The sequence below is a fragment of the Myotis yumanensis genome, unplaced genomic scaffold (genome assembly GCF_028538775.1).
Source record: "Myotis yumanensis isolate MYYU_CA2020_CCGP unplaced genomic scaffold, mMyoYum1.0.hap1 SCAF_11, whole genome shotgun sequence".
Taxonomy (NCBI): Eukaryota; Metazoa; Chordata; class Mammalia; order Chiroptera; family Vespertilionidae; genus Myotis; species Myotis yumanensis.
The window spans coordinates 26,756,379-26,781,592 of NW_027223762.1; the positions used below are offsets into that span (position 1 = coordinate 26,756,379).

The window sequence follows — 25,214 nt, forward strand, 5'->3', positions numbered from 1 at the left end:
TAAAGCTTCAAAAATATTTTCCACAGCTTGTCACATAAGAAAATATATTACTGACTCTTAACAGGGTTCATAATCATTTTGCTGTAATGAAACACAGAAATTGGCAATAATTCAACTAAAATGTATAAAGTATATATTATGTATAAGGCACTGTGGTATGAACTGTGGCGGATACAAGGAAAAATATGATATGATTCTTGCCCTCAAGAAACTAGTTCACTACTAACTTAATATATATAGTCATTGAGGCAATAAAAGAGAGGTTCTATGAAGAATAGCCCTGTTTTGAAAATTGCCAGTGCATGAGGTGCATGAGAATCACCTGGGGAAATTTTTAAAGATACAGGTTTCTGATCGCTTTCCCAGTGGTCCTCTGACTATGAATTTACATTTCAGTAAGCACCTCAATAGGGTTCTGGTATGCGATCCTTCAAAGAACACTGAAATAAATGATATTGACATGAGCACTGGTTTAAAAGATTTACTACACATATTTGTACGTCTCTTTTTTCCCTGACTATTAGCAAGAATGTATTTGGGCAACTTGTTTAACCTCTGATCTTCAGATTCCTTATATGTAAATTGAAGCAATCATAATCACCTACATTCTAGTGCTATCATGAGTAATGTAAATACTGTCCCTAAGTTATCCAGCCAAGTCTAAAATATATAGTTGGTACTCTCTGGTATACAGTATGGCATTTTTATTAACACTAAACAAATGCTAGTGTTAAGAGAGGAAAGAAATGCCAAATCCAATGAAGCTGGGGAGGCCATCAAAAAAGCTTCATGCAAGAAAATAATTTGGATTGAGTCTTCAATGACAAGCAAAATTTTGATAAACTGAGATAAGGAAGAAATATGTTCTAGTCAAAAAAACATGGTGGTGAGAAATGAGGCGTGTTTGGGGAGCTCCAAGCTGTAGTCGTGACTGGAGCAGAGAAAGCTGTGATTGTCATAAAAGACTAATGTGGAGGAGGCCTTGTGGGAATATTATAAAGCATCTTGAAAATCTACCTAATGAGCTTTAAAGCACTCTTAAAGAGTGATAAGTTGAGCATAATTTGAGCAAGGGAGTAATTAGGGCAGATAGAGTTTCAACATGATAATTTACTGCTCATGTAGACGATACGTTGAAGAAACAAGAAGATCGAGGTAGGGAGACCAGTGCACAGGCTATGGCAGGAATTCAAATAAGCAATTATGAGTGTCTGAACTCAGTGAAAAGGAAGTGGAAAAAAGTAGAAATCTATGAGGGGTATATCTGAAAACAATAGTTACAACTTAGACATAGATGAGACATGAAAGTTGAAGAATAAGCTATGAGGTTGGATGAATGAAAAGATTGTGATATTGTTTAAAAAGAACCCAGAACAGAATAAAATAAATAACCTGAGAAAAATATGAAGACTTCAGTTTGCAGTGCTATGTGGAGGTGCTCACAGAATAACCAGATGGCAATATACAACAGGAAATTAGCAATGCAGGGGTGAGGTTACAACTGACGAATGGAAATGGAAAAAAAGTTAAAGGTTATTCTCATGATCACAAGAATTTGAAAATCAGGATGGATGTAAATTTTATCTCAACATCGTCATAATTATGCTAAAGAGTTAACAGTGCTGTGTGCCAGACCTTGTTCTAAGCATGCCATGCTTTAAATCATGTATACTTACACAGCGCTGAGAGGAAGGCACTGCTGTTGTCACCATTTTATAAAGTGTGGCTCAGAGAAAGTTAGTTCTTACTGGAGGTCATAATTCTATGTACGTGGCAGTCAGGATTTGAACCTAGGCAGACGGGCTCCAAACTATGTGTTCTTAACCTTGACACTCTGCTGTTCCCAAGAGGAATTATAGTGTGAGAAGAGATAAGTCCAAGGCTAGAACCTTCAGGAATACCATGTTAATGTCTAAGTGGAGAATACACATACCCTAGTATTAGAGTGAAAAAAGAAATCAGGACAATCAGGTGCTCAAGATACAAAGGGAAGAGAAGGGAGAGGAAACAAAGGACAAGAAAGATAGCATTCAGTTTTCATTTTCTCTTATGGCAGAGGGGAAGATCTCTGGTGATTGAAAAAAATATTTTGATCAAATAGAATACAATTTTTAAGTTAGGGCCTACTTTATATTTTCCCCCTGCTTTTCAATCTAGCCATAAAGGTAATTTGTAACACTTAAGGAAAAATCAATGTAGGATATGGAAAGGTGGCAAAACTAAATGATGAGAAAATGAATCCTATGGCTGGATTGATGGGTGTTGCAACCTATTTGGCTCTTTTCTTCCCACCAGATCTCTCCCCATTACTATAGCATCCATTATTCTCCATATCTCTGTCTTTTCAGAGTTTGTTTTGCATTGCTTGTTTTCAATATTTTTTTTGTACTTCTCCACAATTCTCCTTAATGCCTTCACCTGGTTCACATGTAAAGTCTTCTATCATAACACAAAGTTAACCAAAAATTTGCAAAATCTCATGAGGCCAACCTTCAAAATAATTTATGTTCTATACTAAAGGCCCAGTGCATGAATTCATGCATGGTGGGGTCCAGTGGGCCTGGCCCCAGTCAGCGGATCAGGGCCAGGCCTGTCGGGAGGAGGAGAAAGCAGGAGGTTGGCTAGCCAGCCCCACCCCCGATTGGTGTAGGTGGAGCTGATAGGAGAGGAGCTAGCTGCAGGGAGGAACTGCGGGCTGATTAGTGTGGTGGGGGCCCATTAAGGGTTGGGCCAGCTGGGGGGAAGGGCCTCAGGTCATTCCTGACTGGCCCTGCCCCTGATCGGGGTAGGGGGGCAATCAGGGGAAGGGCCAGCTGGGAGGAGGGGCTGCGGGCTGATTGGGGTGGTGGTAGCCCATCGGAGGCGGGGCCAGTTGGGGGGAGGGGCTGTGAGAGGTTGGCCAGCCAGACCCATCCCCTGATCTAGTCGGTTTGTTGGCCACAGTGGGTGTCATAGTGACTGGTCTTTCAGTCATTATGGCGTTCTGGTTGCTGGCTTTTTATTATTAATCTGTCTTTAATTTTGTTTTAGGCAGTATCTAACATTTAAACTGATTCCTCATGTCCATTGTGACTCATGTGTAATATAAATTTGACTCCTTGCCTGAACTATTTTAATCTTAACATATCCAACCACTTCACTCTGTACTTATGAGTTTAAACCAACTCTTGGCCCTGGAGCCATTTTTGTGTGCAAGTATAGAATACATGAGAAACTTTAGATTTAGACTGCTCACCAGAGAAATCTGACATCAGTCTTCCTAAAGGTCCTGTATTAATCTTGACAGTTCAGTTTCCAAGTAGTATTGGGGCTTTCCTGCCCACTTTTTCAGTGCAAGTCAGGTGTTACTTAAGGGCTTCTATATCCTTATAGAGCAAAGTGAACTAACTTGCATAACAGTCCCACAGTGGACAATAGACCCAAATTATTTTCATGGTAGTTTAGAGATCTCTGGTACTTATTTTCCCTTGGTTACATCCATTTTCAGCTTCCTCATCTTTTCATCCTGTCTTGGTCCCACCCTGCCTCCACCCATATTTGACACTCAGCCTTTTATTGGATTTGATCCATTCAGCCCTTTACTGAATTTGATTAAAAAATCTACTCACACCTGCACTGCAAGAGAATAATGACTTTGCTGAAGAATTATGAGGCTTTAGGTGTGGAAAGGATTTTTAACTGAGTCCTGTGTTTTCTTCCCTTCCTTTCTTAACTTACCTCTTCCTTTTAACTTATTTTTCTCTTGTTTTCCTTTTATTATCTTTTGCCTCTGGTAGAATTGGATTCACTTCTTTATCTAAAATCTTGGGCATCATTGATGCCTTTAGTGTCTGAGCTTTTTTGCCTAAGAATACCTGTCGCTGTTGGCCTTTCAAGCAAATGCAGTATTCTCCCTAAGAGACACTTTAGTGAATAAAATCTTCTTTTCATGTTTCGAGGCTTTTCTAACATACACAGCACAACCCCCTGGTGTCTATCAGCTGCCTTCCAAATGAACTCCCTTTGGTTTATTTGCCTTACCTGAGGAGCAAGTTGCTGTAAACCTTTGCTAGTTTAGTCTGTTTACTAGAGGTATAGCCATCCTCCTTGTGCTAACTGGGGAACTCACCTTTCCTCAGACCCTCATTTGGTTACTTATCCCTGAGCAACCCTCTCTAAAATAGTTCACTCCTTGTTTCTATTCCATGTTCTGACACCTGAAATTTGCCTCTGATTATGGATCTGCTGGGATTTCTAGACTTCACCTTTCCCAGTTTCATTTATCTATTGCTTTCTGAGTTCAAGTTCTAGTACCGTGGGAGTGTTCAATAAATATTTATAAACAGTGATGAATGCACTGCTCTTCCTGCTCAGAAGCTAGTGAGTGGAATGGTTACTGCAGAGTGTGTTTCTCCTAAACTATTTGCTATGCTAAGATGGCATACTGGAGTATGTTTAATATTTTTAATTATTTTATTTTACTAATTACAATTAACATGCAATATTTGTTGAAGGTGCACAACACAGTGATTAACATTTACAAAGTGATGGATAGTTCTAATACCCATTTGATACCATACATGTTATTACAATATTATTGACTATATTCCTATGCTGTACTTCATATCCTGGTGACTATTGACAGTTTGTACTTCTTTATCCCTTTAATCTTTTCACCCAGCTGATGACCATCAATTTGCTTTCTGTATCCATGAGTTTGTTTCAGTTTTATTTGTGTGTTTTTTATTCCACATATAAATGAAATCATATGATACTTGTCTTTCTCTGACATTTCACTTAGCATAATACCTCTAGGTCCATTCGTGGTGGCAAAAATAGCAAGATTTCATTCTTTTTATGGCTGAGTAATATTCCATTGTATGTATGTACCACTTTTTCCATATCCATTCATCTATTAATGAACACTTAAGTTGCTTCCATTGGCTATTGTGAATAATGTTGCAATAACATAGGGATATATATATTTGTATGTCTTTTGGATTTCTTCAGATAAATACCCAGAATTGGAATTACTGGGTCATATGGTAGATCTACTTTTAAATTTTTGAGGAATCTCCATACTGTTTACCATGATGGCTACACCAATTTGTGATCACCAACAGCGCATAAAGATTTACTTTATCTACATTCTTATCAATACTTGTTTGTTGATTTATTCATAATAGGCATTCTGACAGTTTTGAAGTAATATTTCATTGTGGTTTTAATTTACATTTCTCTAATGATTAGTGACTTTGAGCATCTTTTCATGTGTCTTTTGGCCATCTTTATGCCTTTGGGGAGAAATGTCTATTCAGGTCAATTGCCTGTTTTTTAACTGGATTTTTTTTTTTTTTTTGTCAACTTGTATAAATTCCTCATATATTTTTGGATATTAACTCATTATGGCAAATATCTTCTCTCATTTAGTTGGTTGTATTTATGTTTTGTTGATATTTTTCTGTACAAATGTTTTTAGATCAAGAAGTCCCATTTGTTTATATTTTATTTGTTTCTCTGGCTCGAGGAGACATATACAAGAAATATTGCTATGAGTGATGTCAAAGAGTTTGCAGCCTATGTTTTTCTAGGTCTTACATTTAAGTCTTTAATCCATTTTGAGTTTATTCTTGTACCTGGTATAAGAAAGTTATCCAGTTTTACCTTCTTTTTTTTTTTTTTTTTTTTTTTTTGCATGTATCTGTTCAATATTCCCAACAAAATTTATTGAAGAGACTGTCTTAAACTCATTGTGTATAGTCTTGTCTCTTTTGTCATAGATTAATTGACCATATAGGTATGAGTTTATATTTGGGCTTTCTATTCTGTCCCATTGATCTATGTGTCTGTTTTTATGCCAGTATAAATATCTCCAACTTTGTTCTTTCTCAATATTGCTTTTGCTCTTCATGGTCTTTTGTGATTCCATATACATTTTAAAATTCTTTTAATTACATAAAAGCATTCTATTGGTATATTGACTGGGATTGCATTGAATCTATAAATTACTTTGGGTAGTATGGACATTTTAACAATATTAATTCTTCCTATCCTTGAACACGGTATTACCTTTCATTTATTTATGTATTTAATTTCTTTCTTCAATGTTTTATAGTTTTCTGAGTATAGGTCTTTCACCTCCTTGGTTAAATTCATTCCTAGGTATTTAATTTAATTCAATTGTAAAGGAAATTGTTTTCTTAATTTCTTACTCTGAGTTTATGCAAATGATTTTTGAATATTACTTTTTATGTTACTATATTCCTGATTTATGTTTTTAGTTCTCATAGTTTATTATTGAAATCTTTAGGGTTCCCTATATATAATTTTATGTCATCTGTGAATAATGATAGTTTTACTTCTTTTTTTCCAATTTAGATGCCTTTATTTTTTTTGTATGATTACTGTAGCTAGGAATTCCAATACTATGTTTAATAAAAGTGGCAAATGCGAACATCCTTGTTTTGTTTCTTAAAGAAAATACTTTCAGATTTACACAATTGGATATGATGTTAATTGTGGTTCAGCATATATGGCCTTTATTATGTTGAAGTATGTTCCCTCTGGACCTACTTCGCTAAGAGATTTTTTTTTTCATAAATGTGAGTTAGAGTTTGTCAAAAATTTTTTTGCCTCTATTGATATGATCATATGGTTTGTATTCTTCATTTTGCTTATGTGGTGTATCACTTCATTTGATTTGTGGGTGTTGAACCAAACTTGTATCCCAGGAATAACCACTTGATCATGCTGTATCATCTTTTAAATATATTGGTGAATTTGGTTTATTAATGTTATGTTGAGGATTTTTCATGTACATTCAGCTGGGATATTAGACTGTAATATTTTTTTATTGTAGTGTCTTTGCCTGGTTTTGGTATCTGGGTATTCTGGTCTTGCAAAATGAGTTTGGCTTATTTCAATTGTGTTTTTGGACTCTATTTCATTTATTTCTGCTCTGATCTTTATTATCCTCATCCTTCTACTCATTTTGGCTTTGTTTCTTCTTCCTTCTGGTGTAAGGTTAGATTTTATTTGAGATTTTTCTTGTTTCTTGAGGTAGAATTCCTTGCTTAGAACTGCTTTGGCTATATCCCATAGATTTTGGATCCCTGTGTTTTCACATTCATTTGTCTCATGATATCTTAATTTTTTTCTCTAATCACATTTTAATCCACTTATTGTTTAGTAGCTAGTTATTTGACCTCTGTGTTTCTGTGTTTTTTAGTTTTCTTCTTGTAATTGATTTCTAGGTTGATATCATTGTGATTGGAGAAAATGCTTGATATAATTTAAATCTTTAATTTATTGAGACTTGTTTTTCAGCCTATCATAGTCTATCCTGGAAAATGTGGCATATAAACTTGAAAAGAATGTATAATCTGCTGCTATTGGGTGAAATGCTCTAAAATTATCATTTAAGTCCATATGCTGTAATGTGTCTCTTAAGGCCATTATTTCCTTGTTTATATTTTGTCTGGATGATGTATTCATTGATGTCAATGGTGTGTTAATGTTGCCTACTATTATTGCCTTACTCTCCCTTTATGGCCCTCAATATTTGCTTTACATGCTTAGGTGTTCCTATGTTGGTGTGTAGATGTTTAAGAGTTACATCCATTTTTGTATTTTTTGTTGTTGATCATTACCATGATGTCCATATATGTCCATCTCTATCTATAGCAGTCTATTTTAAGCTGATAGCCATTTAAGTTGATTTGAAATCTAAAAGTACTAGCTCCATACTCTCTCCAGGAGGTACAGCCTCATGTGAACACTTAGTAGCACCCCAAGATCGCTGCACTTTATCTGGACAGGGCTGTCCTAAAGGCAAATGCCACAGCATTTTACAAGCTCCACACTCTCTTCAGGTGGGGGAGCCCAGTGGGTGCCTGAAGCAACACTCTGCTGTACGTGCTGTATCAATATCCAGGTGGAGGGGCCCTCTTCTTTATGCTGGATGTAGCTCGAGGAGGGGTACCTGAGGTCAGCCAGAGAAACTAGATGCAGTTCCTGCCCACTACCTGTGTGTATGGGAAAAAGAAACAGTGGTGCTCACTGGTTTCCCTACTCCTGACTTATATGCTCAGAAGAGTTCTCGCAGCTCCCGATCTTCTCTATTCAGTCTCTCTTGCTTGTTGTGCAGAGCTGTTCAATTGGCTCACAGTTGTCTCTCAGGCAGAGATTTCTCTAAATATAGATATACATTGGATGTGTTGTTGCGGGGGAGGGACCTAAGTGTCCACCTACGCTGCCTCCTGGACCATGCTCACTTTATGAAATAAACATGTGAACAGCACCTCACATTCTAGACTTAGTCATATTTTTATAGGCACCTTAACACAATGATTTGGAATATTGGAATATTGTGGGTAGAATAGTAAAAAAGAGATAGTTCTGGTGAGGCTCAAGAAGCTTGGAAATTTAAGGAGGTATTGAAATGAACTCACATAAATTTGACTCTTAATTTTGGGTGATACAAGTAAGCTTTAATCTGAAATCGACTAGCTGATAACTCAAGGCTCTTCATCCTGTCAGTCCTGTCACAAATGAAAACCAAGTGATTAATATAATAATTGGATGTGCTAATTATCATGTAGAATACAGAAACTCTAATTCTCTGACAGCCTGGAAACAGCACTTCTCAATGATGAAAAGCACTAAAACCATAAGCCAGAATCACCATAAATCTCCAATAATGTCATGGTTTCAAATTGGTGGTTTCTATAATTAGGCACATGTTCATGTCATTAGATTATGTGACAGACATTGTGGGAAAATATTTTGATTTTTTATTATAAATAGTAGCCAAATGCAAAGTTATACATTTATACCTAGTCAGGAGAAGGTGAGCCAAATAAATAAGATTCTCTAACATGCCTTATTGCTCAAAATCTTGTCTTCTCTTCCTTACAGTAAAAGATCTTCTCCTTCTGTATCGCATTCATCGCACAAAATTTGGAGAGTAATTGATATCATATGTGAAACATCAGAGCCATTTTGAATAAAAGCAGGGATACTGAAAGGCTATTTCTAGAATCTTATATTCCTGAGAGGGACTTAAAGGATGTTAAGCATACCTCTGAGTGTTCAACAATCATAGACCATAATTAATATCAAAATGTGTAGGCATTGAGGTACCGAGGAAAACATAAACACCTAGGAGCAATATAAACAAGGTGAGTTGCAACAATATAAAGAGAAAATATATAAATATATGTGTTGGTTTCACTGAAGGTTAGTTTCATGAATTATTTTTATTTTTAACAAACACTTGGCTGTTTTACTAGACTGGCATTTTAGGTTCTAGCAGTTTTGAACTAACTAAGCAACATCTTGACGTAAATGAAGATTGCTAAAAAATGCAGGGAGGGTTTAGAAATAAAACATAATAAGCAGTATATTATGTAAAATGATAAAAGATTTATATATCTAATCTAGCACAAGTAGTTCTAAGCCATTTAAGGAATCAAATAAAATATTTCATAGTAGGTCTCATATAGAATCAAACACAAATTCCAAGATGAGAAGAAAAATTTACAAAGGATTTGGAACTATTGTGAATTACTTGACAAAAAAGTTATTACTAAAATGACTCCTAAATTTTTTTGAGTTATGATGACAGAATTAAAAGCCATATAAATCTAAATGTAGAAGACTTGGGCTATAGGACTGGCTCTGCCTTTTAGTAGCTGACTGACTTTTGGCAAATCAACCTCTCCCAGCCCTAATTCCATTACTATGAAATGGTGACGATAATTTACCTGACAACTTTAAGGGGCTTTTTTAAGTATCAAATATATCAAAATTAAATAATTGGTTTCAATTCATTAAGCTGTAATGAGTTCTAAAAATGTAAAGTATCATTGAGAAAATAGCTATACTTCTTTTTTAAAGGCCATATATTTCATCTTTTTATGAATTAAGTTTTGCAGAGGTAATACAATTTTAAACGTATTAGAAGTATATGCTATTTAAAGGCATCTTATGGGAAGTCATTTTGTGAAACTAATAATTATCTAGATTTTCATATACTAGATTCTTTTAAAGTCAGATATATTGAAAGATCCAGAATATGGAACCTTTTACACTATAATAGCAAGTAAAATATAATTTAAGAATTTTGCCTTAAAAAATGCATACCTTTTCTACTTAATTTTTTGACTCCTCACACTTTGTTGAAGTCAAATTTATTCATTTGATTTAGATTTATCATTTTTGTGAATAATAAGCTAATAAGCTTTATAGGGTATTCCACAGGACCAAGCTGAAAGATAGTGAGAATACCAACATAATAGAACCCTTTAACTCATAATTATTTTGTTTTATTTGCTGGTACTTACTTTGGGACGCTTGTAGAGTCTATATCTCATGTTTCCTATATGGTCCACTAGGTTCAAAGAGGTCGGTATTTATTAAATTTTAATTTGAGTATCCTCAGTGGTTAAATTGTTCATGTAAAATTATATAATTATAGGACAACCCATTTAATTTCTCTAAGTACAGTACATTCTGTCCTTAGATGGTTTCCTCTTCTGTATTTTACACTTCATGACAAAATGTTATTTTAGAAAAACTTAAGTTTTTGCCCGGCCAGTGTGCTCAGTGGTTGAGCATTGGCCCATGAACTAGGAGGTCACAGTTCCATTCTCGGTCAGGGCACATGCATGGATTGCGGCCCACTCCTGACAGGGGGCATGCAGGAGGCAGGCAATCAATGTTTCTCTTCCATTGACATTTCAATCTCTCTATCCCTTTCCCTTCCTCTCTAAATATCAATTAAAGAAAGACGTAATTCAAAAAATTTCAAATATATAGATCAAGTTAGAAAAGCAGAATTTAACACTTCCCCCCTCCCCCGCCCCTGGCATTCTTCAAACCAGTGCTTACAACTGGTGATCTTCTTTAAGATCATTCTATGAGGCTGCTCTCTGGTCCCAACCTCTAAGCTCAGCTCTCAGATTTCTCAGACATTTCTCTGTTGCCAGTTGGAAGTTAAGATGACATATATTAATGTCCATGTAAATAATTTATTTGGTAGACTAGATATGTTCTAATATGCTTGATATGTCTCACATGAAAAAAGAAATGCTTACACATCGCTGGAATCTGTCTGAATGCAAAGTAAGCCTTTGCACCCACCCCCACAATTAAAACAAAAAATAAATGTTCAGGAAATACAGGTTGTGCTGTTTTTGAAACTGAAGTATTACATACAACACTACTTACTTTTACACAATTTAGGTGTCCTAGCAAAAAAACAAATCTCTGAAAACTTTTTAAAACATTTTGCTTGATTTCTGTATAGATTATTATAGGCTTGAATAATTTACAGAAGCAAAAATGTTCACTTTCTGTCCAAAGAAATACTCCTCCACTATTTTATAACTATTGTTAGAGGTTAGTAGCCCCTGATGCCTAATCACTAGGCATTAAGGATGTATGCTTCACAGTTCAAGAATCCTTCATCTGTTTACTAATATATATTACATAAAGTCATCATCTTTGAAATTTTGTACATTTTTAAGGTAAGTTAAAGTATATAGCCTTTAATTTAGACATTAAGAGAGTGTGGATTGTTCCCCCATTACATGTAAAAGTCATGAGTTAATATTGAGACATAAATAATTTGTCTAAAATAAAATGGTAAAATATGGGTTAAGCTCTCATGTTCAAATTTTTTACTATGGGAGAAGGGAAAGACCACTCATGCTTTTCTGTCAGAGGATTATTTTCAAAGGCCAGCATTTTCAAACATTTGCCAACTAATGGACTAAAGCATAACAAAAAATATATATGTGTATATTTTTAATATGGGATATCTATAATAATAAAAGCACAATATGCTAATTAGACCAGACAAAGCCAGGGATGTGAGGGAAGCCCAGGTCTGGGTGCCAGAGGGAAGCTGGTGCTGGCCTACTCTTGCATGAATTTTGTTCATTGGGCCTCTAGTATATATATATATATGTGTATACATATAAACAAATAAATATATATATATATATACACATATATATGTATATATATGAACAAGTATATTTCTTTACACACTTGCATTTTGTACTTTTACATTTTTGACTTGTTTTCACAAATGTATTATTATGAAAAATAATAGGATGCAAGTAACCACCTTGTTTTTGCAGTTAATCGTGCTAGACACATTAAGTTTTTTATCCTTACTACCCTAAGAGGTTGGTGTTATTGCCATTGCTTTACTAATGAGAAAAGGGAGACAGAGAAATCAGGTAACTTGTAGCTAGTAAGTGAGAGTGTTGGAATTTAATTATAGATTTACTTAACTTGAATTACATTGCTCTGTATAGAGAGAACCCTATTCAGGAAATCAGCACCTTTACATTGTTTTCAACTACTTCTGGGAGTTTGTGGTTTCACGCATAGGGAGATTAACAGATGTAAACAAAGGTACATGTTCCGTGGCTGTATCTCTAAGTTTATGATTTTAGAGGTGCTTGATAAACATTAAAATCCAGGAAAAGCAGGTCAATATTCTTCCTCTGCTTGTCTCAGGATTGGTTTTCTTTTCAAATGCAGTTTTCTGTGTCATTTTGTCCCCAGATGATGCCGCATATACTTTTTTAAAAAATCAATAAATCCACAGTTGTATTAAGAAATATTTTATTAACAAAACAGTAAATTCCACTTGCTTAGCATTTCCAATAATGGATAAATTGGCCTTGCAACAAAAAAACAAAACAAACAAAACCCTTAGATACCCAGTCACACAGAGCACTAGAAGGGGTGGGTCATGTGGCCTTTGACCACATCACACATTATTGTAATATTTGTTTTTTTTTTTTAAAAAAGGCAACACATTACATGGATAAAAAAGAAGCAGATTCAATCAGAAAAGTTAGTCTAGAGATGTAATCAAATTTATGCCAGGTAGTGTGAAATCCTCTATTATTTGCAAACTGTGTATGGAACCCTGATACTTTTGGTGTGAAGATTTTACTCATGTCTTTTTCTCTCCCTAGCTCATGTTCCTCTCTTTCTCCACTTTAAAATAAAGAAGGAAAAAAATGCTAGATTTTGTGTAGGCCAATAGCATTAGTAATATTTTTACTGACAATATAAGATTACATCACTGCATGAAATTTTAAAATTTATGTTGGAAAGAAACATTGGAATCATTCCACAACAACACTACTTCATCGATATACTGCTTAAAAATACCATTATTGATTTTCTATCATAGTTCAATCTTTCCAGGTGGAAACTAGGTCAAGTTCCATAGATCAAATGGAAAAGCAACCATTTCTTTTTATAACCTCAAATGTAAATTAGTGGTTTTATATTTACCCTCTTATTTCACTGGCTTTCCCTGAGTAAGACTGAATGAGAGGGGGGGAAAACACAAAACATGAACATTTTTAACCTAGCAAATGAAAAAAAAAAATCTGAAACACAAGTAATGGATATGAAATTTTAGTTTTATACCTCTACTTTCTGGGTCATGAAAAGCCTTTATAACTTTTCATTTACAATTACTTGGCAACCATAGATATTGGTGATTTGCTATGTTTCTAAGGTGCTGTATGTCTGAAATCCAGGCCACTTCTTGGCTTTTTATATTCATCAACTAACGTATTATAAAAGATGTTTTGCATTTTTTGCCTTTGCTGATTAAAGCTAATTGTAACGGTTTTCTTCTCTTCATTGAAATCTAATATCATTTTTGGAGATGTTAAAGTAATGCAATCAATTTATACTGAGGCATCACCTTCCAATCTAATAATGCACTTCTTTTGCATTACCTTCTCATATTGGTAATTTATTGCTCTGAACATCATTGAAACAATATGCAAAAACAAGTGTATAACCTATACTTTTCCTACCATTTAATGTGTTAAATTAAAACTATTTAATGATATATATGTAAAACCACAAAAATAATATGGTCAATAATCAACAAGTAGGGAATCAAAAATTCCTGAAAATACTTTTAGTTGAGAAAGTGTTTACTTTCCAAAATCTTTATCATGCACATTAGGTTCAGAGAAAAAAAAAATATAAAGTTTTCAATTGCAGCAATCAGATTAAGGTGTATATCAACCAATTTTGCTTCCATCACCTCCCCACCTAATGGTTTATATCCATGCATCTAGATATCATTGGTTTTCATTTTGATAAGAAAAGGTTCCATTTCACTAGGGAAATATCTTCTTGGGGTTTCTTAGGACCATGATCTCAATGAAGCAAATCACCCCACTTGTAGTCAATACCTTGGCACAACTATCTTCCTCCCTGCTTTTCATTTTGTCAGTAAATATTTGTTAGTATCTGTATGTTTGGGTCTTTCATTATATCTGATGGATTACTCTGAATTTGTGTGTGTGTTTGTGTGTGTACATCTTTGATTGTGAATAGTGAATGTATGTGGAAATGTATTTTGGGAAGAAAAAAGATTAGAAGATACATATGTATAGCTTTTACCTTCTAATTCACACCTTTCATACAAATACTAAAACTTAACTGCAACAGAATGAAGGCTGTACATGTAAGAAAAAATGTAGCTGAATCTTTTTATATACATTCATACATATCTTTCTTAGAATAAACACTACATTAACTTTATTTTAAAAAGTAAGTAATTGTGGCAATTTATAATGATGGCCAAAAAAATCAAAAACAACCCTGAAATAATTGTTGCTCCAATGTCATAAAACTCCCTATAATTAGCAACACTTATAACATTTAATTTACCAAAAATGGCTGAAGAGCAGAGATATATTTTGCATTTTCTATACAACAGGCTATAAAACGTCACTTAACCACAGTCCAGAAAGCACACAGAGATGGATTTTATATAAACATATGTAGTAACATATTAAGCGTGCATGAAAATTTCCCAATGATTGCATCTATGCCCTCTTGTTTTTGTTCTGAAATTTTAGTGTGATAATGTGCCTTATATTTCACAATGTTGAAAATAAGGCCTCCATACTTTTTTTTTCCCTCTCACAATCATAAAGGGGCTTTTTGAATGTGTTCCTACACAAGTCTTCAAAAAAGCCAGCACTTTGCTTCAAATGTAAATTCCAACCACTGCTCCATTTGCGCCAGGCAGCAAATTCTTAAGGATTTGCAGGTCGAGTCACTCAAAATGCCACAGTCTTCTCTGGCAACAGGACTATCTGACTTCTCGGGAAAGCGCTAGCACTTTGGCTAAATCCAGGATCATAGGTAGCTTCTTTTGTGTGTGTTGTGTTTTGTGTTGTGCCTCGATGTTGTAATACTCCTTTGCTTTATGAATGCGTGCGGTCATCACTGTCTTTTAGAAATGTTCCAGCAACATAAAGACAGGCAGAGTAAATGAAAACACTGTGGATGTTAGGGAATTTATTGGCCCCTGTTTTTTAATTTTTTATTTACTTTTCTGTTTTTTGGAGAAACAAGAGCATGAGATACTTGATTTTTTTTTTATTTTTTAAAAACAGTCTTTCCTTCCTGATTGCATTCCCTGTCTTCTTTTGTATGTGCTTCATAAAAAGGAAAGTAAATAAGTTTATATTATGTCTCAGATAAAATGAAGACTATTTCTATACAAGGGTCCTTTTAAGATCTTGGAATCAGACGTAATACTCTTTATCCTTGTTCTTCTTATTTTTGTTGGCGCTCTTTGCACTGCTGGGTTGTTTCTCCTTTACGACAGCCCCATTAGACTGTGCTGAGTTACTGATGTAGTTTCGACTCTCGTCCACGTGGTATGAGCCTTCATCCCGGTTTCTGTACTTGTACATGGCATAGAGGAGGATGAGGATGCACAGGGCGGCAGCGGCTACTATGCCTACCACCATGCCCGTGGTGCTGCTGGACTCCCGGATGACTTCTGCGGAGCCTGGGTATGGCTCTCTGCCCCCTGCCCGGGTTGGGTTGGCTATAGGAAAGAGGGGAGAGAAAAAACACACACACAGTGATTATCGAGTTCCTTGAATGCTAACAGTTACCTTATATTTCCATGACTAATGGAATAGTACCTACTGCTTTAGAAAAAGTAGGCTGCCCTGAAGTGTGGAATCCCTGTGCCTCAGGGTCACTAAAAAATTGATGACAATGAATCAAAGCACTTGGTGAGAGATTTGTTGCCATCTTTTCTTTCTCACAGATCAATTTTGTTAACAAGGTCTTGTAAGTGCAGCCCCAAAGGGCCATGTTGATGTGTTAGGTGAAAAACCATAAACCCAGCATGGAAAATAAAATCATAACGCCCCTACCTTGAAATATTAGAGGGTATCAATTTCAGAATCCAATTGATGTTAATATAGAACCCTTAGAGACTCTGAATCAGGATAGCTAAATTTAGGACTCTTTATGCAATCATATTGCCTCCTACAGTATTCAATATAGCATTGAACAAGAAAATAACTCAGACATTTTGAATAATTTAAATATCTGCTAGTAAAAGTATGATTTTGGTCACAACTTTACAAACTAAAACAAAATTAATTCCTTTTTCTGTTGGAGGTTTATTTGTATGGATGGATGGGAATTAATTCATTGGTTGCAGTTGAATGATCACCAAAACCAAATTTGAGAGATTAAAATAAATGATTTTTTTCCCCCTCAGTTTTATAGACCATCCATATTGGTTTTGAGTCAAAACTTGGTACCTAATAGATGACAATAAATAAAGGATTGGCTAGCCCTGTTTTATTCAACTGGTAAAACCCTTTTTAATCTTCCCAAAGTATAAAGAGTAACAGAGCTCTTCCTTTGGTCAGGAAATGGGTTTTGGGTGCCGCACTGTCTTCCCAAGGCCTCATCAGGCACTGAAGTTGACTATAGATGGGGAGAAACATCCTGCGATTTGGCTTACAGATCAGGGAGGCGAAGGTGACTCTTTTCTTGTACATAATACACTTAAAAATTTGTTGAAAGAATTTAAAAGAGTAGGAATTATAGAGAGATGATTTCATCCTACTTCTCTCTGACGCTAGTCATTTTTCTGTATGAATTGTTTTCTTTTTCTGAATCTTCACCCTCTCCCTTGTCTTAAAAAATCATTACTTTACAGATGTAATGGGTTAATTTTTTAAAAACTTTGTAAGTTATGCAGAATGAATTTAAATCATCACCAGATTGCATATATAGCAAATATGTATGCATGTGGATGTATACACACAGCAGAAATGGAATAACTGAAGACTGAGATTGGACTTTTATATCACTACTATTCAACATTACGTAGTAATTATTTTTTTTGTAATATTTCTACAAAAGTTCCTATTCCTGGGATTGATTCACCAACTGTAACTCTAGACTGCTTTATAATTTCGTTTTCAGACGTCACCAAGATTTCTTCTGTCTGCATGTGAATTTCTTGCAGTCATTTTCCTTTCCTTCTCTGAACAAAGCCTTGCAAATATAGTCACTTACAAAGTCATGGCTTTCAGTCTCAAAGCAGCGATAGGCTGTGTTCTGAGGGACAACATGTAGCAGGCGGAACACTTCTTTGTTGAGTATGTCACTGCTTGTTTTCCAAAGGACCAGGCAATGTCGCTGAGCAAGCCTTGGCATGGCTTCTGTGGCCAAGGCGGAGGAGACCAAGACTGAAATCCACAGCATTTGATGACAGGAGATTAATTTCCTCCCCTGAAGAACAGGACCTACTGCAGGAGCTCTGTCACCACCTGACCAACCAAAGGCCGCACTTTCTCTTTCAAATGCAGTCTTCTTGGCCAAACTCTGCCAATTAGCTCAGCTGCTAACATTCACTAAATGACAACTGTCTACCTGCTCATTTGAAATGTTCTTTCCTAAGGGGGGGAAAAATATATATATATATATATATATATATATATATATATATCCCACAGAAATCTGTATTATTGGTGAACTATCTTATCCAAGAATTTTAATCTTAATTTATCTGTTTAAATACTTTTAATATATTTTCACAATGAAAGCATAAGCAGCATACCATCCATTTGATGTTAAAACTAGAATATGATTGCAAAGACCTAAGAAAAGCCTCAAATGCTTCAATTTTGCCATATAGCCATTTGAACAGGACCTCGTATTTAAGGGAAATACTTGTGTTTTTAGCAATTCCAGACAAAATGTTGATTAAGTCACATATAGGCCTAAAAATAGCTCTGTAACCCATGTGAACATAAAGATTCTAAGTGTCATGTTTTTTAAATAATCTATAAAACACACACACACACACACACACACACCAAACCCAATGAAGGAATTTTATCCCTTCGGGTCAACATTAAAAAATTAATACCACGGGTATTTTATAGGCCTACTTGGAATATGCAGTTGCTTTTTATCTAATTGATTATTCAATAACCTTTTTTTTCTGCTTCAAATTTGAAGGCTAAGTGGCCTTTATTCTAAGTTTAGAAGTATTAATAATAGTAAATAAAGGCCCAGCTAGCCCACTAAAGTGTTAATGGGATATCTCTCCTAGATGTGCAATAAAAGGCTAGAGAAATTCACATATATTCTTGAATTATAAATGTGGCTTCGTGTATTGATTGGCATTAGTGGTTTATTTTGATGATCACTGAAAAGTATATGGGGAAATTTCATTAATTTAAATGTAGAGAATAGTATAAATGGCTCAAAAAGTTAAATGCCTTCTTACATAATTTGGTTAAAATTTTACATAAAAAAGAAATGCAGTCATCTTTTAACCATTTATGACAATGCAAACAATAATTTAACCAGAAGAAATCCATAAAAATTTCTTAAATTTCATGGGCTTGTGAATTTTGCATTCCCTTTAAACTCAATAATAAACTAAATCAAGATATTTTAGATAATTAATGCAATCTACATCTTTTCCCTAATAGTGTTAAGAAATAAAGGAGCTCCAATTTATTTTTACTCCCTCACCCTTTCTTTGTCCCAACATGTGATGAGAACACTTTTAAAAAGGGTAAAAAGATGGAGGGAAGCTAAAAGAATGGCATACATGCGAATTAGTAATGAGCCTTGAATGGTCAAAACTTGACTGATATGTAAGTAACACTAAGCTAATGTAGCCAATTCATTATATCAGGCACAGAGGCAAAGGGAGCCCAGGTCAATGGAAAACTTCAATAGGACTGATGATGGGCAGGCACATAGGTACTACTCAGTGTGACTGGAAATAGGCAAGTATTCAACTGCAGCAGTGGTGGCACACGTATTTTGGTTAAAGTCCAGGGCACTAGCAATAAAAAAAGAAAGAGAGTATATATATTCTAAACATTTAGTTCCATTTATATTTTCTAATTTTAATAGTTCTATTCATATAGTGAAATCATGACTTACACACAATTTATGTGAACACTGTAACGATAGGTGCTTTTACTTACTAAAGGTTTCTCACATAATTCTGCCTTATCCCTGTTTTACAGAAGAATGCCCACCACCATATACCCCTGAATCCACTGGGGTGCTGTGTACACTTTAGGTCTATTACATGTGGGGAAAGCACATATGCATTCCTTAATGGCAATATGAAGACTTGAGTTTTGCTGGCATTTTTGCTTAAATGAGTCAGAAGGTATTCATTGCACCGGCAAGGGCAGAGAGCTGTCACAGGAATTTAACCTCTTTCACGTAAGAGACTTTTCAGCCAAAATGCTTTGGAGATATTCCTGGGAACAGAAAGCATTATCTTAAAGGGCAAATGAAAATGATTTTTAATTCTGTCTCTCTCAAATATTTGGCAAGATCCTGATGGTTTCTAGAAGTTTTTCACATGGTCTGCTTTGGCCCAGGTTTATTAAGAATCCTCTACACTAGCTCTATGAATTTTCTTTTTTTTTTCATTGTCTAATTAATATTGTCATTCCTTAGGTAGGCATATCCTTTCCAGTGTTAGGATAGTTATTAACATATCTCCACATTAAACCCTAAAACCAGTTTATTCGTATTAGATAATAATTCATGGTGCAAAAGAAATACCCCAGTGCCTTGGTGTATTTGTTGCTTTGCATAAAAATGTTAAAATATTTAAAATTTTAACTAATCCTTAAATTTGCTGAGATAATTATTTTAAACTACCATGACAGGAAAAGAAATTGTCCTAATAGATGTTCTTTCTTTCTTTTTGACAGTCCCTGGCACTGTATCTGTGAAAGAACATTTCCCCAAGTAGGAACTAATTTAGGTCCAGTTAACAAACACCACAAGACAAACATGATTGAGAGACACAGTAGGCTGTAGTGCAGAGAATTATTTGTGACAGGTCTCATTTCTTCCCAGCTCTTCTGCCATCATACCTATGCTGCTCTCTATTCTTCCTCCTTAGTACCCCTCTCTACCTCTTCTGTGTGACTTTCAGAGTGTTTAGTGGGTGTGTCCCTGCCCATTCTCAGGTAAATGAAAGTCAGGCCAGTAGGGGTCAGGACTCTTTGCCTCTGGGGTAAGTGCATTCTTCAGCAAGGTGTTAAATGAGTGACAAAACTAAGTGCCAAATTCCTAATTTCAAAGCACAATATAAAATAGTCCTTACTGTCCAAAACATCTCAATGAGATTGATTGTTCACCAGACATGGGCTTTGTGTTTTATACTGCCATGCTTTCCTTTAAAATTTAACTTTCTAAATTTGTTTAGAGAATAAAATTATATGCTTTATCAAAAGGAGTAATATTATCAAGTAAAAAAAAAAAAAAAAAGACGGGGATCTGAGCAGCACATTAAGCCATTAAGCTTTACTAGAGTCTTTATTTATTGCTTTGTCACTATTTGTTTCTAGTCTTAACCAAACCTGGAGTATAAAGCCCACATTTCCTTAGCAAAATGATTCTCAACTGAAGTTCTAAAATAACTATGCATTATGAAAGGTAAATTTTTGAACATTAATGAATCTCTCCAAAGAGGTTTCACTTTGCAATGGAAAGCATTCAGCACACTTTAGCTGTTCTTTCTGAGATTGGAAACATAGCAATAGAAAATTGCTATTAAATATAATTGCTCTTGGTTTACGTTTTTGTAACACTGCATGAGAAAGGATGCTTAAAGTCCTAACTCCTGTCACATAGAATGAGGGTTTGGTGGATGATTGTGGGACCTTATATTTCCATTGATGAGTTCACCAAAGCAATAACCATGCCACAAGATGCTCTTTTTATCACTCAAATTGTCATTTTTATGAAACTACTTTGTATACTTGGATGAGCTGTTCTTTCACTGTAATCTTATTATATTTATGTTGTTTCCAAAGTTGGCTTTGTAGCGCGAGACTGTAGTTTCCAGGCAATTTTTATTGCTGATTTTATTTCTTCAATATAGACTGTTAGTATATAGGTATGTCATCAACCATGACCTTGTCATATCAAGAATGAAACTAGAGTTTCACTAGAAACTGATGGCAATGAAAATATAGCTTTTCAACGTTAATGAAAAATTGTAAGAGACTTCCAATCTTCAGAAATAATTCTCTCTCTCTCTCTCTCTCTCTCTCTCTCTCTATATATATATATATATATATATATATATGCCATTCTGCTACCTGGAATTGTTAGATAGCCTGTCTCACAATAATCCTTTTTAAAAACTATTGGTAAGATGCATTTACTTAATTTTTTTTCACTAAGAGTCTTTCAGTAATCTTTATCAAAGATTAAATTAAAAGTAATCAATTTTAAATTTCTGTCTCCATCCCATGTAGGAAAAGGAGCTGCCTAAAATGATCTCATTAGAACAGAGCTCTGTACTGTGTTTTAATAGATGTGGAAGTTATTACAATTCTAGCCTAGCCTTGAAAATGGTTTCAGATTTATGGGGAAAGATTTGACTTTTCCAGTATCCAGTTTTATTAATAATGTGAAAAGAAAATTGGAATTGTAGGCTCCTGGGGTGTTTGTGAATTGAGATTAGTATAGTTTTTTCTCCAGAAAATAAAGTTTATTCTTCTTCTTTCCATTTTAGTGCTTCAGTACAACCTGGGTCAAAAGAAACTCCGATGCAACCACTTATAAGAACACGTGTTTAAATATCACAGTTGCAAGAAAGAAGGTAGGTAAATATTTATATGGCATGCACAAATATCAACATTACCACAGCTGCAAGAAATCAGGTAAGCAATGTTTTTTATGGCATGCACTGATGTCGACACACACTATGGTTTTATGAGAGGTGATGAATGCTGTCAAATCCCTCCCTTCATGCCAACTCCACTCATGCCCTGAACATTCTGAAGTTCCCTCCTGCAGATAGGACAAAAGGCTGGAGAGGGGACATGTCTGAAGCATCTTGGCCCTTCCAATAAACTGGAGATTCAGAAAGAACTTGGAAATCAATAAGCCCTTACTACCTCCATGGCTGCTGGGTCTAATATTTTCCTCTGTTACTTTCAAAGCCACCAGGCACATGTTTGAAGGGAAGTGCAGAGGCCACCACTGTGGGATTGAGGGGAGCATTATCTTCACCAGAAATGTAGATATTGCATGCTAGACACAGAAAAACTCATCCAGTGCCTGGAGGACAGAGCGCACCACATAGACAGAAAATGCAATGGACACACACACCTTGGGTGACTTTGGGCGCATTGAAACTAGTAGAGAAACACATATCCCTCATCTCTGGGGGAAGCCATAGGGTCATGGGATTTTAGGATTTCTGGTTGCAAAGGGCAAATAGTGTATTTTTTACTGAATCAAAAAGAATTAGAGTTTCTATGTAAGTCTTAAAGACATTAAAAAAAACTTATGGTATATTGGAAATAAAACAGAAAACCTAAGAAAACAATTTTAAATTTAAAAAATTCAATAGCACATGGAGACATAAAAATTGGGTAGTAAGAGAGACAATAAAGTGGGAGGATTTAGAAAGTAAAGAACTATGAATACAAGGGCTTTGGGGAAATACTTAAGGAGAATGATCAAGGCTCTAGTGAACCCTGAAAGGTCACTAAGGATTTCTGAAAAAGGAAGACATGAGCTAGTAAGAACAGAACCAAGAAGACTTATGTTTTATTTCTGTTGGGCTGTTTCTTCTCTTCCAGACAAGATTGCTAGTCTTTGATAGTTTCCAGTGACTCTATTTCTACCCGCCCCCCACCTTCCTACATCTAATGAAGATAGTACACACTAACTGCAAAATATGTTTTCTGACTGATCAGGGGAAGAGATTTTTCTAAGTTTATAAATTTTCCGGAATAGACTGGGATGAATGCAACTATTAAGAAAATGTGAAAGAAATTTGGTTTCAAGGTTTTAGTTATAGTAATAAGCAACTGGGCAAGAAACTGGCAGTAACATTGCATTATCTCTTTACCTTCCTAACTCCCACCTCCTAAATATCTTCAACAAAAGAAATTAAATGTGACATTTATATAATTAAATCAGAAATCACCTTTCCTGTGCTTAGGTGAATGGAGATGAATGTGCATCAATGCAAATATCATATCTGCATTTATTTCCCTATGTCTCCAAGTAATATGAGCTTAATTGCAATGACTAAGTCAATTTTTAATTAAAGTTATTAGGGTAACATTTGTTATAATACTGTATAAGTTTCAGGTGTACAGTTCTATAATACATCATATTGCATTGTATGCTCACCACCCAAAGTCTATTCTCTTCTGTCATCATATATTTGAACACCTTTACCCTCTTTGTCTTCTCCCTCTCCTCCCTTCCCCTCTAGTAACCACCACACTGTTGTCTGTGCCTATGAGTTTGTTTGGTTTGTTCTTGCTTTGTTTCATTTCCATGTGTAAGTGAAATCATATGGTTCTTGTCCTTTGTCTGACTTATATTGTTTAGCATGATACTCTCAAGATCCATCCATGGTGTGAATGGCAATATTTCATCTTTTTTTTTTAATTTAAAGTCAGCCAAGTTAGTAGCCTTTAGTTTGAGTCATTCTGGTGTCTTATTTACATCAACATCATCTGACACTCACAGCACCGCAAATAGTTGGGAACTAACTTGGAACTCTTTTCTCAAATTCAGCAGAGTAGCTGAAGTTTCTAGGGTACTTTTTATTCCTGCTGAGCTTAGAGTGATAAATTTGAAAAGGGCATCATCAGTCAGGTCAAACTTTCCATAATTGTCAAACAGGAGGAAAACCATATAGGCAATAATTGAGAAAATCCGTTTCAAAGTTAGGGAGCCTGGAGAGTCTTGTGTGTGTTTCATCAAAATGTATTAGATTTTAGAAAATGGGAGAAGAGCTATATTTTGAAATGTAGAAGACACTCTCCATTACTCATTTCCAATCCACTAAACTCTTGCATAGCAAAATAGTGTTTTTTGCTGGAAACTCATTGACTAAAATACCCAGAAATGCATACACCCAGAAATCACTTTTCTTAAGATGCAATTCACATTTTTACGTATAGAAAGCTTACCAATCAATCTTTACACAAATCCAGGGGATTAATTCAAAGGAATCCTCAAATGCTAAACCAGTAATTTTGGGGAACCTGATTATAGGAAGACAAAAGTGGCAGCACAATGATTATAGCTAGGTTAATAGGAGAGTGTATGTGTGTGTTGTAGGCACACACATGTGAATAATGCACCATTCCTTCCAATTATCTGACAGAAGTAGCAACAGTCACCTCTCTCCACCCCGCATAATTTATGTCAGACTTTTTGAAAACCTCCAGGAAAGATTTCACAATACCTTGGGGTTAAGTTACTTAAATATATTGGATTATCAAAACTCTCTTTCTTAACTTTCTCCCAAATATTGCAAGGATTTACCCTTAGTAGATATATTTTCACATGATTTAATTGTCAAGTGATATTCAACATGGCTATTATAACTTCTGACTCAGTGCATTTTCTTATCTTATTTAGTTAACAACTGTTACCTTTATGGAATTATTATTATATGGTAGGCTCTGTGCACTTCACACAAATCATCTAATTTATTCTTCATAACACCATGATACAGGTGTTATCACTCCTTTATAGGAAAGGGAAATGAGTCTCAGAGAGGTTATGTTATCTAGGCTTCATAAATGGCACAGCGGAAATTACAACTTGGGTACGTCTGTTCTAGTTTTAGACATTCAATGCATCTGCATTTATGACTGCAGAATGATTTATTAATATTCCCAATTTTATCCTTTTCTGTAGAATTGAGAACTTTAGGCCTCTTTTCTAGTTGTACCCTTTCCAGCTACACTCCATTGTACCTCCTGCCATCTATCCGCCCTTTCTTTCCAGTAAAGAAGTTTGCATTCCCGCAGAATCTTAGGAAAGCCAGGGGTAGGAAGCATATCAGACATTAGGTTCTATTCTAGGCATGGCAG

General features: G+C 35.1%; 1 protein-coding gene across 25 annotated transcripts in view; it reads right to left on the reverse strand.

Moving 5' to 3' along the window:
• Positions 1–12,607: 12,607 nt before the first annotated feature.
• NRXN1 (neurexin 1) overlaps positions 12,608–25,214 on the reverse strand; it is a 1,006,580-nt gene continuing 993,973 nt past the window's right edge. For all 25 annotated transcript variants that reach the window (XM_070429185.1, XM_070429195.1, XM_070429182.1 and 22 more), the window contains one exon: positions 12,608–15,880. In XM_070429185.1, the coding sequence (XP_070285286.1) occupies positions 15,573–15,880 (308 nt within the window). In that variant the 3' untranslated portion in view covers positions 12,608–15,572. The remainder of the gene's footprint in view (positions 15,881–25,214) is intronic.